General features: G+C 32.8%; 4 protein-coding genes across 6 annotated transcripts; 2 read left to right on the plus strand and 2 right to left on the minus strand.

Annotated features, from left to right (window-relative positions):
* Window positions 1-2,884: 2,884 nt before the first annotated feature.
* LOC108974153 lies at window positions 2,885-5,162 on the minus strand. 3 transcript variants are annotated; one of them, XM_018941835.1, is made up of 7 exons: window positions 4,788-5,162; window positions 4,396-4,623; window positions 4,090-4,230; window positions 3,890-4,032; window positions 3,704-3,834; window positions 3,138-3,637; window positions 2,885-3,022 (listed from the first exon to the last, which is right to left on the minus strand). In XM_018941835.1, the coding sequence occupies exons 1-7, from the start codon at window positions 5,073-5,075 to the stop codon at window positions 3,017-3,019; spliced, it is 1,437 nt and encodes a 478-aa protein (XP_018797380.1). In that variant the 5' UTR covers window positions 5,076-5,162; the 3' UTR covers window positions 2,885-3,016. The 3 variants fall into 3 exon arrangements, with proteins under 3 accessions (XP_018797380.1, XP_018797379.1, XP_018797381.1); XM_018941836.1 differs by lacking the exon at window positions 2,885-3,022 and having other exon boundaries at window positions 3,258-3,405; window positions 3,470-3,637; XM_018941834.1 differs by having other exon boundaries at window positions 2,885-3,637.
* An 87-nt stretch (window positions 5,163-5,249) lies between these two features.
* LOC108974155 (coiled-coil domain-containing protein 12) lies at window positions 5,250-5,968 on the plus strand. Its single transcript, XM_018941838.1, has 2 exons — window positions 5,250-5,467; window positions 5,537-5,968. The coding sequence occupies exons 1-2, from the start codon at window positions 5,331-5,333 to the stop codon at window positions 5,886-5,888; spliced, it is 489 nt and encodes a 162-aa protein (XP_018797383.1). The 5' UTR covers window positions 5,250-5,330; the 3' UTR covers window positions 5,889-5,968.
* LOC108974154 (spindle assembly abnormal protein 6 homolog) lies at window positions 5,895-7,941 on the minus strand. The gene is made up of 6 exons (XM_018941837.1): window positions 7,604-7,941; window positions 7,207-7,545; window positions 6,844-7,142; window positions 6,542-6,749; window positions 6,153-6,486; window positions 5,895-6,100 (listed from the first exon to the last, which is right to left on the minus strand). Exons 1-6 carry the CDS (start codon window positions 7,769-7,771, stop codon window positions 6,003-6,005), a joined length of 1,446 nt encoding a protein of 481 aa, XP_018797382.1. The 5' UTR covers window positions 7,772-7,941; the 3' UTR covers window positions 5,895-6,002.
* A 492-nt stretch (window positions 7,942-8,433) lies between these two features.
* Window positions 8,434-10,725, plus strand: LOC108974104 (heterogeneous nuclear ribonucleoprotein A1). The gene is made up of 5 exons (XM_018941740.1): window positions 8,434-8,588; window positions 8,706-8,991; window positions 9,062-9,731; window positions 9,810-10,043; window positions 10,327-10,725. Exons 1-5 carry the CDS (start codon window positions 8,583-8,585, stop codon window positions 10,367-10,369), a joined length of 1,239 nt encoding a protein of 412 aa, XP_018797285.1. The 5' UTR covers window positions 8,434-8,582; the 3' UTR covers window positions 10,370-10,725.
* The last annotated feature ends 157 nt before the right edge of the window (window positions 10,726-10,882 follow it).

Consider the following 10,882-nt stretch of genomic DNA (forward strand, 5'->3'; position numbering starts at 1 on the left):
AATATTACCGAAACGTAGATATATTTAAAGTATATTCAAAACCAAAAGCTTAGCTTCAATTCTTTACATTTATGTATATACACAAACTGCTTTAAAAAAATATGAAAAACTTAATTTCATTAACTAGTAAACAAAAATTTACATTAAATTGTCACTGCAAAAGAATATAAATACTATGTACATACAAATTTCGTAATTAATGCTAAAAAAAATTATTTAAAAAAAAAATACGGTGTTAATTCTTTTTTGCGGCTGAGAGAGTGGAAATGCCTTCCGCATCTTTGAAAAGTTATATAATTTTAAGTTGAAATCCTTATTTCGATTTAAACTTTTTTATTATTACCATTTTATACTTATTTCGAGGTTATGTCCATCAGGATGGCAAATAATGCATTAAAAAAGTAATTGAATTAACAACAAATAAAATTGGTTTTCGTAATACCAAATACGGTAATAAAAATATAAAAAAAATTAATCCCACATACCGAATTAAAAAAAATAAAACATCGGTATTAAAAAATAGTTTTAATAATAATAATATTTTAATTTTTAATCTCAACATCATAATTTAACAATTGAAAATCAAATTTTTAATTAAAAAAAAAATTTTTTAAATTTATTTTTAATCCCAGCATTGTGATTAACAAATAAAAATTTAATTTCTATTCCCCAATTTGCAACCCTGATGCCAATGCAACGAATACTAATATCTCAACTCAGCATAAACATTTCTTTTAAAAATCGATGCATTTGTTTTTTTGTTTCTTTATTTAATTTTATTAGTTTCATTAAAACATTTAACTAAATATTACAAAATTTTCGATACTAAAATAAAGTTACTTAAAATGCTGCTTTTAATGTTTGAGTTGTAATTTTGTTAATATTTACCTCAGAATTCTGTAATACATGCAAATTATTCTGATACATTTACAAAAATATTCTCTAAGGTCATTTGAGTTACGGCCTTGAAATTCATCATGCAAAATTTCGTGCTATTTATAAGCTTGCACTTTTTTTGAATTTAGCATGCGGTCGACATTTTGGTAAAAAATGAGGGGAGCTAAGCYTTCAAATGATATATCGAAGACCAGTAACTGTTGTTTACAACCGCTCTTCGAAACCAGCTAGCATAAAATTATTAAAAAATATATTCGAATTTGCGTAATTAAAGAGTCAAGGTTTTCGGTTTGTGTCATTTATTTTCTTTAAACTTTTCATTTTTAACAAATACGCTTTACAATCATCACTGTCACAAGAAATTTAAACAAATTCGTAAACTGCTTGGCAAAAGCTGTGTCTAGTTGGTTCAAATATGTAAATAAATATGTATGTATATGATAGTAACTACTTATACTGTATGCGCAGGCGTCTGGCGAAAAAAAATGGTTTATAAATTTGCTTAATGTTTACGTAAAGAATTGAAATTACTTAAAAATGTCGCAATGCAATGTAAAGGCAGCTTTGTRTGCAGTTATGTTACAATTATGTTGATCAAGCAACAAAATAGTTAAACTCGAAGCGGTCAAATGTGCCGATGACCGACGTCGTCATTACATAGTGTTTTTGTAAAAATACAACGAATAAATAGAAACTTAGTTTATACTTATGAATTGCGTAAATTATATATATATATATATACAAATTCATGTATTAAAACAAACAAAAAATTATATAGATTATAAATAAAAGCGTATTATGTAGCGTTAACGTAATAGACGACAAAACAGACAGATAAAATAACAAAAACAAAAATGCAAATACTAATGACAAACTTTGACATCTTATGTTTAATATATTTGTATGTATGTTTAATATATTTTTCGATAAAAAACTGATTACATAACAAATTTTAAATATTTATATAGCTACTTTATGCGTTTACTTTGAGTTAACCGCACTTCATGTTACTTATGCATATTCATTTTGTTAAGTAAATTTTGCAAATGTACAAAACAAGTGCGCTTTAGTATATATAGATACAATACTAGCACATTCACATACATATATAATACACAATTTTTTTCTAAAGCTGCTGTACAGAGATAAAAAAATTTCAGCATATTAGCTGTTTATTTCGAAATTTCGAATTTAAGTACTCAAACAATTAATTAAGTTAAACATAACTTATACGTAGCAAATATATAACATTAAGAGTCGACACTTATACATGATTACAAGATATACATATGTATGCAGTGACCAATAGCAGTAAGCGAGAATGATGGTATGTATTGTACTTGTTTGAGCTAATAATAATAAACTTAAACATACTACACACAAATGCTAGACATAGCTTTACACAAATACGATTAAAAAAATAAACAAAATTATATCATACATATGTATTTATATATATTATACTTATATAATATATATTGTAACAAACAACTTTAAAAATAATAGTTGAAATAAAAACCCAATAATCCAATTAAAAATAATTAACGCATTTTTGCTATTTCATTGCAATAGCTATTCAGCACAGCAAAATATTCAGAAAGGTAGTTAATATACACAAACATACTCGTATTTGCATTTTAGCACAGCAAAATATTCCAAAAAGTAATTAATACACACAAACATATTTGCTTTTTGGTCGCAAGCCAATTGAAGATCTTTTAATGTTGTTTTTTTAATTATTGTTTACAATTATTGTGCAGAAATATATTTAAAAAAAAGTAAAATTTAACAGTATTATTTTCAATCCATATCCCTTTGTTACCTGCCATAATTACTAGTTGCTTGTTTGTATCTTAGAACATTAATAACGTACTTTACTCTCTAAGTTAAAATAAAATAACATTTAACGAGTTTCGCTTTTGCATTTTGAAATGGTGTACAACAAGATTGCGTTTAATTGTAAACCAATAAGCGTTGTGTTGCATTGTTTGTTGTATATGCGTATGCGTTTTTTATTTTGCTTATTCAAAGTATACATTTGCCACAATTGAGGGATGTGACCAACCTTTTCAACTGGGAGGATCTGAACCGCCCGTTGCATTGTACACACACAGCGCTACTATTTCTATGGAAAAGTGATAAATTAAAATAAATAAATAAATGATATTATAATATAAAAATAAATGTTAGCAGTACTACGCTCGTTACGCTTCCTTATCCGATACGTCTTCAAACTTTACCTCATGTGCTTTCTCATCACTCTTCGACACATCCTGCTGCTTTGCTGTTGCATTATTGTTAACGGTTTCATCTGTTTGCTTCTGTGGCGAATTTTCCTTTGATTTCGCTAACTTCTCGGACATTGAAGAGTCAGAGGCTGTATCAGCGCTACCGTTTTCTAATGACGCCAGTATTTCCTGCACGCCTGAACCCTGCTCGATTGCTTGTGTTAAAGACGCCGTGGCGGTTGTATTGCTGATCGAAATCTGGTTTGACGACGTCGCGCCGCTAATGGCGTTCAAAAGTATTCTTAAATTTTCACCAGAAATACGATCTTCATGAAGTGCCGTACCTGTGCTTGCAGGGAGGCCACCGCGATGCGTTGCATACTCATGTTGTTGCCATACGCCGTACCAAGCACGTGGACTTAGGATATACTTGAATGTCAATTTTACAATATAGCCTATAAGGAATACTAGCATTCCGCCGGCGATATAGTTGAATGGAAAGCTCAAAGTGTCTGTAATTACAATTATGAATACTTTTTTTTAATGATTGTGCGTAGCGTAATAAAGTAGGCAATTACTTCGGAGTGTTTCCATTGTTTCAATAGATTTGTCTATTAGAAATGTTAGTTGCTTTAAGAACAAGTCATTGGCGTACAGAAGAAACACATGATCGGGTCGACAGAAGTTCAAATTTAGTTGACTGGCTTGTCTAGTTAAAAATATAGTTAATACCAATAATGTACAATTAATAAACGAATACAAACTTGATATATTCCTTTTTGGTCTTTTGGGCCTGTTGCTCGCTGAAAGTAAAAAAGTTTACGATGGGCGTGTACCATCGGGGTTCTTGCGCTGCTAACTGCTCATGACGTGCAAGCATTTCTAATAAACGTTCAGCTTCCAATTTCTATAAGTTTTCGATAATTAGTTATTGAGATGAACGATGAAAATATGAAATACTTACGCGATTACATTCCAAATACGTGTGGAAATATCCAAAGCACACAACGGCTCCGACAATCATTGCAATAATACCGATGCTATATTTTCGATGACAATGCCAACCAATCAGTAGTAAACCAGCAGCTCCTAATAAAAATTGAACCTTGAAAATAAACGAAATAAACATGAGACATTTAATGTTATATGCTTTTCTATTTCTCGAGTGAATATACAATTTCACTTAAAATCTAAAATAACAAACAGCATTCCATATGGAGACTTTATAACCATATCAATATGTAGGATATGAGACGATAAGCTCACTCACCTCGGAAATTTTCAATAACTGTCCCAAATCCTTGATGATTTCCCAAATAAGGGCAAAAACACTTTTACCATTTGCTTGCATTTGAATAGGCACTCTTGTATTTAACAGAATTTTTGATAAAATCATATCCAAATCGCGCGGGTCATTTAAGTTTTTGAGCTGTTCTAACTGAGCTGGCAGAGCAGTTAATATTAATGAACGAGTGAATTCTCCAGTTAAGTCATCTTGCTAAATAAGAAGATATAAAAATACAATTGATTAAACGAAAAATGTGCATAAACTGTAACACATGTGCATGAACTAAAAGCCGGCTAGTGTGTGGGGCTATGATGTCATCATCTACTTACATCTATATCTGTAACTACCAAATATTTGTGTGATTAATGACCCACCTTGAAAAAGTCGCTATTAAATAAGTACGCAATGAGTCTTTTATAATACATCAGTGCGACGTCTTCTTCACTATGGTTATCGTTCTTACATACGGGGCATTTCGAGTCTTCCCAGGATTCATCACTTTGATATTTATTTTTGCTCTGTTGTGGATTTTGAAGATATTCTTCACGCCTCCAAGCATCGGGTTCGATCCAGCTATCTTCATCATGTGTGCTCTGCACGAATTGATTATTGTAACAGGCACAAAGAAATATAACAAAAAGCCACAAGCTGTGATATTTCATTTTTAATAACCATTTATATCTCTCTTATGAAAATAAACTTGAGCGCAAATCGCAACAAGAACTCAACCAAATTGACCGAATTTTATTACTTTAAAAAAACAGTACAACTGTGCAAAAATTGGCAGCATCAGAGTGAGAACAGTTTCTTTATGTTCTAATTTGGCAGCACTGGTGTGCTTGTAAATGTCAGTATAAACAATTTATTATTATTTTGTTTAACACATTTTTTTGTTTTCGCATTTTAATTGACAAACCATGGAAATCGACGAAAATAAATTAGGTAAATTATCAGAAGAGTCTCTAAAGCGTAAGGAACGTTTGCGGCAATTGCGAGAGAAAGCGAATAAAACTGATAAAGACACAAACAGCGAAGGAGCAGAGAAACTCCCTAGGTATGCAAATTTTTTCTAAATGGCTTAACTTACTAAAATGACGTACATTAATAAGTTTTATTTGTGCAGGCCCGTTTTCAGAAGTTATAAACCTCAAAATAAAAATACTGAAGGTGAAATTTTAGAACAAGAACCATCTGGTGACATTGAGAAAGCTGTGGAAGATCAACTCGAACTTTTGCGACAACCCATGGTTATTGACGAAATTGATATAGCAAATTTAGCGCCTAGAAAACCTGACTGGGATTTAAAACGTGATGTGGCAAAAAAATTAGAACGGTTGGAACGGCGAACTCAAAAAGCAATTGCAGAGTTAATAAGAGAACGATTGAAGAAAAACCAGTCCGACCAAGAATTCTTTCAAGCGGTTAATGTTGGCACAGCGCACGCTGGTGAGACCGTTGTGGGCGACGATGACTAGTTAGTATTTCAAATATAAATTTTGTTTTTTTTTATTTATTATATAAAATTTCATCAAATAACAGAACTTGTATAAAATTACGGTGGGTTTTAAATTGCAAAAAGAAATGGTCGATCATTTGCGACGGCTAGAGGTCAGTGGTGTGGCTGATACATGTTGTGGTATATTCTCTTTTCCATTTGAACTTAATTTCTCGCGCAATGCATTGATTTCTGAAAAAATACTTGTTTATGAAAGCAAAATACAGCAAATATGACAACTTACGTTCACTATACTTTCGTTCCAGTGTATTAGCAAATTTTCGCATAGAATCCAGTTGCTGTGGTATTTCTTCGCGCAAAGCTTCGATAGTAGCCCGTGCTTGCGCCAATTCTTTTTCCCGCAATTGCAGTAGTTTATCCTTATCTCCGATTGCTTTCTCCTGTTGAAGCGCAACCTCGGTTCGCCAACTAACAGTATTTTTGAGTTTTATAAGTTCTTGTGTTTGTTTTAAAATGATCTCATTTGCCTTAGATATTTCTTCTGCGGCCATTTCGAGTGCTTTTCGTTTTGTTTGTGAAATTTTCTTCTCCGCCTCAAGTTCGGCGTTTACATCAGCCTAACGAAACAGGCTAATTATTAAAAATTTTCAAATATATCACTTTATATATTACCTTGGCTTTGTCATATTTTTTAATTTTTTCTTGAAGCTCTGCAATATGATTTCGAGCATCCACTAAATGCATCTCGTTTTTGCGTTCGGTATTCTTTAAAGTTGATATTTCTACGTGCAACCTTTCAATTTGTTCTTTTAGCGTTGAATTGTGTGTTTTAGCGCTAGATAATTCTTCCTTTACAATCTCAATGTGTTTTTGCTCTTTACTATAATATAAACATTGATAATGATTAAGACAGATTTTTTTAAGTAAAATATATAAATTGTCTGTTTTCAGTTAATGTCAAATTTATAACTTACATTTTTTCTGCTTGCATACTATTTTTGTCAGATATTAGCTTATCTATTTGCAATTGTAATGCTGTAATTTTATTTTGGCTACGTTCATTTTCGATGTGTTTCTGTTCCGCTGCTTTACGCAAATTTTCTTGCAAATGTTTCAACTCTTCGGAGTGGCGTTGATTTAAATTTCTTGAGTTATCTATCAAATTCTCCTTCAGCTTCCCATTTTCAGCATTTAACTGGTCAATAGTGCGCAAATGCATGTCGACTTCCTGTTGCAAGGCCTGTATTTGATTTTCTTGTGACTGATTTCGTTTCTAATAAGTAAGAAATATAGATTTAGCAAACTTTAGCAATCAAATAATAAAAATATCATATTACCTGTATGACATCAAACCTGCTGCTCATATAGAATAGTACAACATTTAAGGGGGCAATACGACTAGGTAGACATAAATGGATAAGATTCTTAAAACTACGCATTTCAATAAATTGTAACTGATAGCCGATGGATTCATCTGCAGCGTTGCACTGTTTTTGTACCAATGCTAACTCAAGCTTTCCCGATCTACAGTCTTGAAGCATTCTTGCCAGATTCTCTATGAAACCAGCAAATGTTACATGCAATGACTGATCTTGCTTCAATTCATTGAATGAACACCCATCCACCGTTGTAATGTACATGCGGCGTTGATCACTTTTCTCCGTCAACCGTAATTGCTGTAATTGATATATTTTTGTTGAAAAAAATAATTGTTTTCGATATTTTAAAACATACAAGCAACCCTTTGAATGCAATCTTCTCGGCACACATAATGCAAGGCTTCTTCATACGTTCACCATCCAAACGAAAGTTGACCATCAGTTCCACTGTTGGTAAAATACTTTCAGTATTGTTACTACTATTATAATTACAAAAATATTCTTCGTCGGCTGCAGCATACATTTTATACAATTGTTTATAAATTTGTTTGTTTACTTTTGGTATTCTTTACTTTACTGTACATTTTCTCCCTTTTCTTCTTCACAGTAATGTTGCCAACAATTACTTATGGCACCCATTTATTTAAGTTGTTTAATTATGTTTGTTTTATTTAATACTTAAGAGTTTCTTTAGTAATACAATAAACTAAATAAAGTCTGAAAATAATTAAAGACTCATAATAAATTATTATCAAAATAAGTTTTTGCTTAGGTTGCACCCTGTGTAGACGTTCGTGACGAATTCCATTGATACGAAGAGCTTTTCAATAATGAAGTCTACCAAATTGTATTCGCTTGACTTAATTTATCTCAAAAATTATTTACTAATGTTATTGCAGTTTGACGCCCGCAACACATAGATCGCCACAACACACACATATTAATCTTAAGGACACAGTTATTGAGACAGCTGCACAACTACATAACTGTGTCCGTAAGAACGTGTGTATTTGACAGATCTCTGCTAGCAGTCTGTCTCGCTCTATGTGTTCCGGGAGTGAATTGCCAAACCCGAACGTCCCCGTTTATAATTTATTTTTAATCTTTGTTACATAGAACTGATGGCAACGCTGTTACCATTAAAATTATGTGGCACTATTTTATTTTTCTTTCTTCGCCATTTTCACAATTTTCTAGCGGCATTTTTTGTTAATCATTTATTAAGAGAAGTTTTGGCTGCGTATACAGGTGAAAAACGCTAATATTGAAAAGTAATAAAGGCCCAAAACAAAAACACTTTGAAATCTAAACAAATATCTCAACAACCCACCGAAATGGCGGTAAGTATATCAGCGCACATTTTTGTGAATCTTTACGCAACGTTGAATAATTATTTTACTTGTGCAATGACGTTCATGTCTATAATTTTTTTCTTTTAACAAATTTCGGATTTTTAGACAAAAATATTTGTGGGTAATCTCCCGCCCGGCACAAAACCTGAGGAATTACGACGTTTATTTGAAGATTATGGTGTTGTGGTGGAATGTGATGTTATGAATCGGTGTGGATTTGTGCACATGGAAACAAAAGAAATGGCCAACACAGCGATTACTGCACTACATGCCTCCGAATTCAAAGGACAAATGATTGTTGTAGAGCTGGGTCGGCCGAAAGATAGGAAAGCAAATGCGGACAATGGACGAGTGGGAAATATAAGGTCACGCGGTGCAGCACGTGCCGGAGGTAAAATTGGGATATTTAATGTATTGATTATTGCATTTATTAACCTTTATATAAATTTATCTATGTCAAGGCGGTAGGAATTCCGGACCAGGAAATCGTGGTGGCAGACCAGGAGGAAGGGATAGTGATATAAATGATGGTGGCAATAATAGGCAAAACTTTGGTAATAATTCCGGACGTGGCGCACCAAAAAATAAATTTAATCAAGGTAGCGGTACTATACGTAATGATCACTTCAAGCCACAACGTAACATGCCTTATAATCGAAGAAATGATGGTCCGGCAGGAATTTCGACTGACGCAAGCGGAATGTTTGGTGGTAATCAAAGAGGCAACTTTAATAGTGGCAATGCCAGCGGCTCTAGAGGTTTCGATCGTGGAGTAAGTGACGGTGGGCAGCAAAATTTCCATAACTGGGACAAACAAACTTTTGATGGGAACAGTCATTTTGGTGGCATGAACAATTTCAATGACACCGAGGGATATGGCAACAATTCTGGAGGCGGTTATGGCGGTAATAAAGGTTTTGGAGGTCAGGGTCAGGATAGAAGAGGTTTCGCCTTACCTATGAGCGGACGTGGTGGTGGTGGTGGTCAACGTTTCGGTAATGGCAATACTGCTTTTGCTGGTGGTAATTCTATTGGTTCATTTCGTGGAAGTGGAATGCAAAATAATGCTGGCCCATCAAATAACTCCACCGATGGTCTTTTCAGTCGAAGAAATAACAACGGTTCAGATGGGTGAGTTAGATTGTGAGGTTTAGAATGAAAAACATCTAAAAGCTTAATTTTAAAAATGCTTAATTTCTATTGTTTTAGCTATGGAAATAATATGCCGTCACGTAGTGGATTTCATGGCAGTTTTGGCAATGGCCAAGGTGATGGCAATGCAAAAAGTGGCGGATTTAGGCGTGATGATGGAGGTAACAATGAAAGATTTTCTGCGCAGAATAATTACAGTAGTAATTTCCCGCCACTTGGAGCGCATCGAAATTTAGGATTCGGCGGCCACGGAGGAGCTGCGCGTGCCGGTCGAGGTGGTGGAAATCAACGGTAAGATTTTATTGAGATCAATTTTTTTAAAGAAACAATACAATAAATAAGATATCTGTTGAAAGTTGTTTTAAAAGCCATGGAAAACGAACGAAAAGCTGGTGATTTGTATAAATGTGTGTTTCTCCTTATATGCATAATGTGAATAAACAATATAACGTAAAATGGCTACGGAAAATAGTTTAGCTTGTTAAAATATAATATCTAAATAGTTTTAAATATTTTTGACCTAAATATTTGTTATTATATTTAAAAGTTATTTTACGATTTCTCTTACATACAGCAATGGCCCACGTCAAAATGCGATGCCCTATCAACGTTTCTGAAAATAACACCTAGTAAGCGAGTTCACCAATCCGTTTATTTGAGTAGATTATGTGGAATTCGTGTATTACAGTTAGACTAACTATATGAATAGTCAATTCATAACGAGTGCACATATGTATGTAAGCGAAAACTTTGCTGCTAAAAGTTAATGTGTGATTCGAAAACAAACTAAATTTCACGGAGTCATGTAAACAACTTCGGTTTTATAATAATTAACAATCAACAAATATTAGTATATAAGCAACGCAAGGTCGTCAATATTTTGTATATACTAACTATCAAATGTAAAGAACATAGCATATTCTAAGTATAGAACAAAATAATTAAATAGGAAAATTACAAATTTACAGACAAATTGCGCCGATCATTTTTTCAACTACACTGAATAAAATTTAATTGCAAATGGCAAGAAGATTTTAAACAAGATTAACCTACAATCACGCCGTACATAAAGTAGCGTAACAGCTTCTATGTGTGAAAGGTATTAATAATACATTTACCTGACCGAATAT

Source organism: Bactrocera latifrons, unplaced genomic scaffold (genome assembly GCF_001853355.1).
Source record: "Bactrocera latifrons isolate USDA-ARS-PBARC rearing strain unplaced genomic scaffold, ASM185335v1 scaffold_53, whole genome shotgun sequence".
Taxonomy (NCBI): Eukaryota; Metazoa; Arthropoda; class Insecta; order Diptera; family Tephritidae; genus Bactrocera; species Bactrocera latifrons.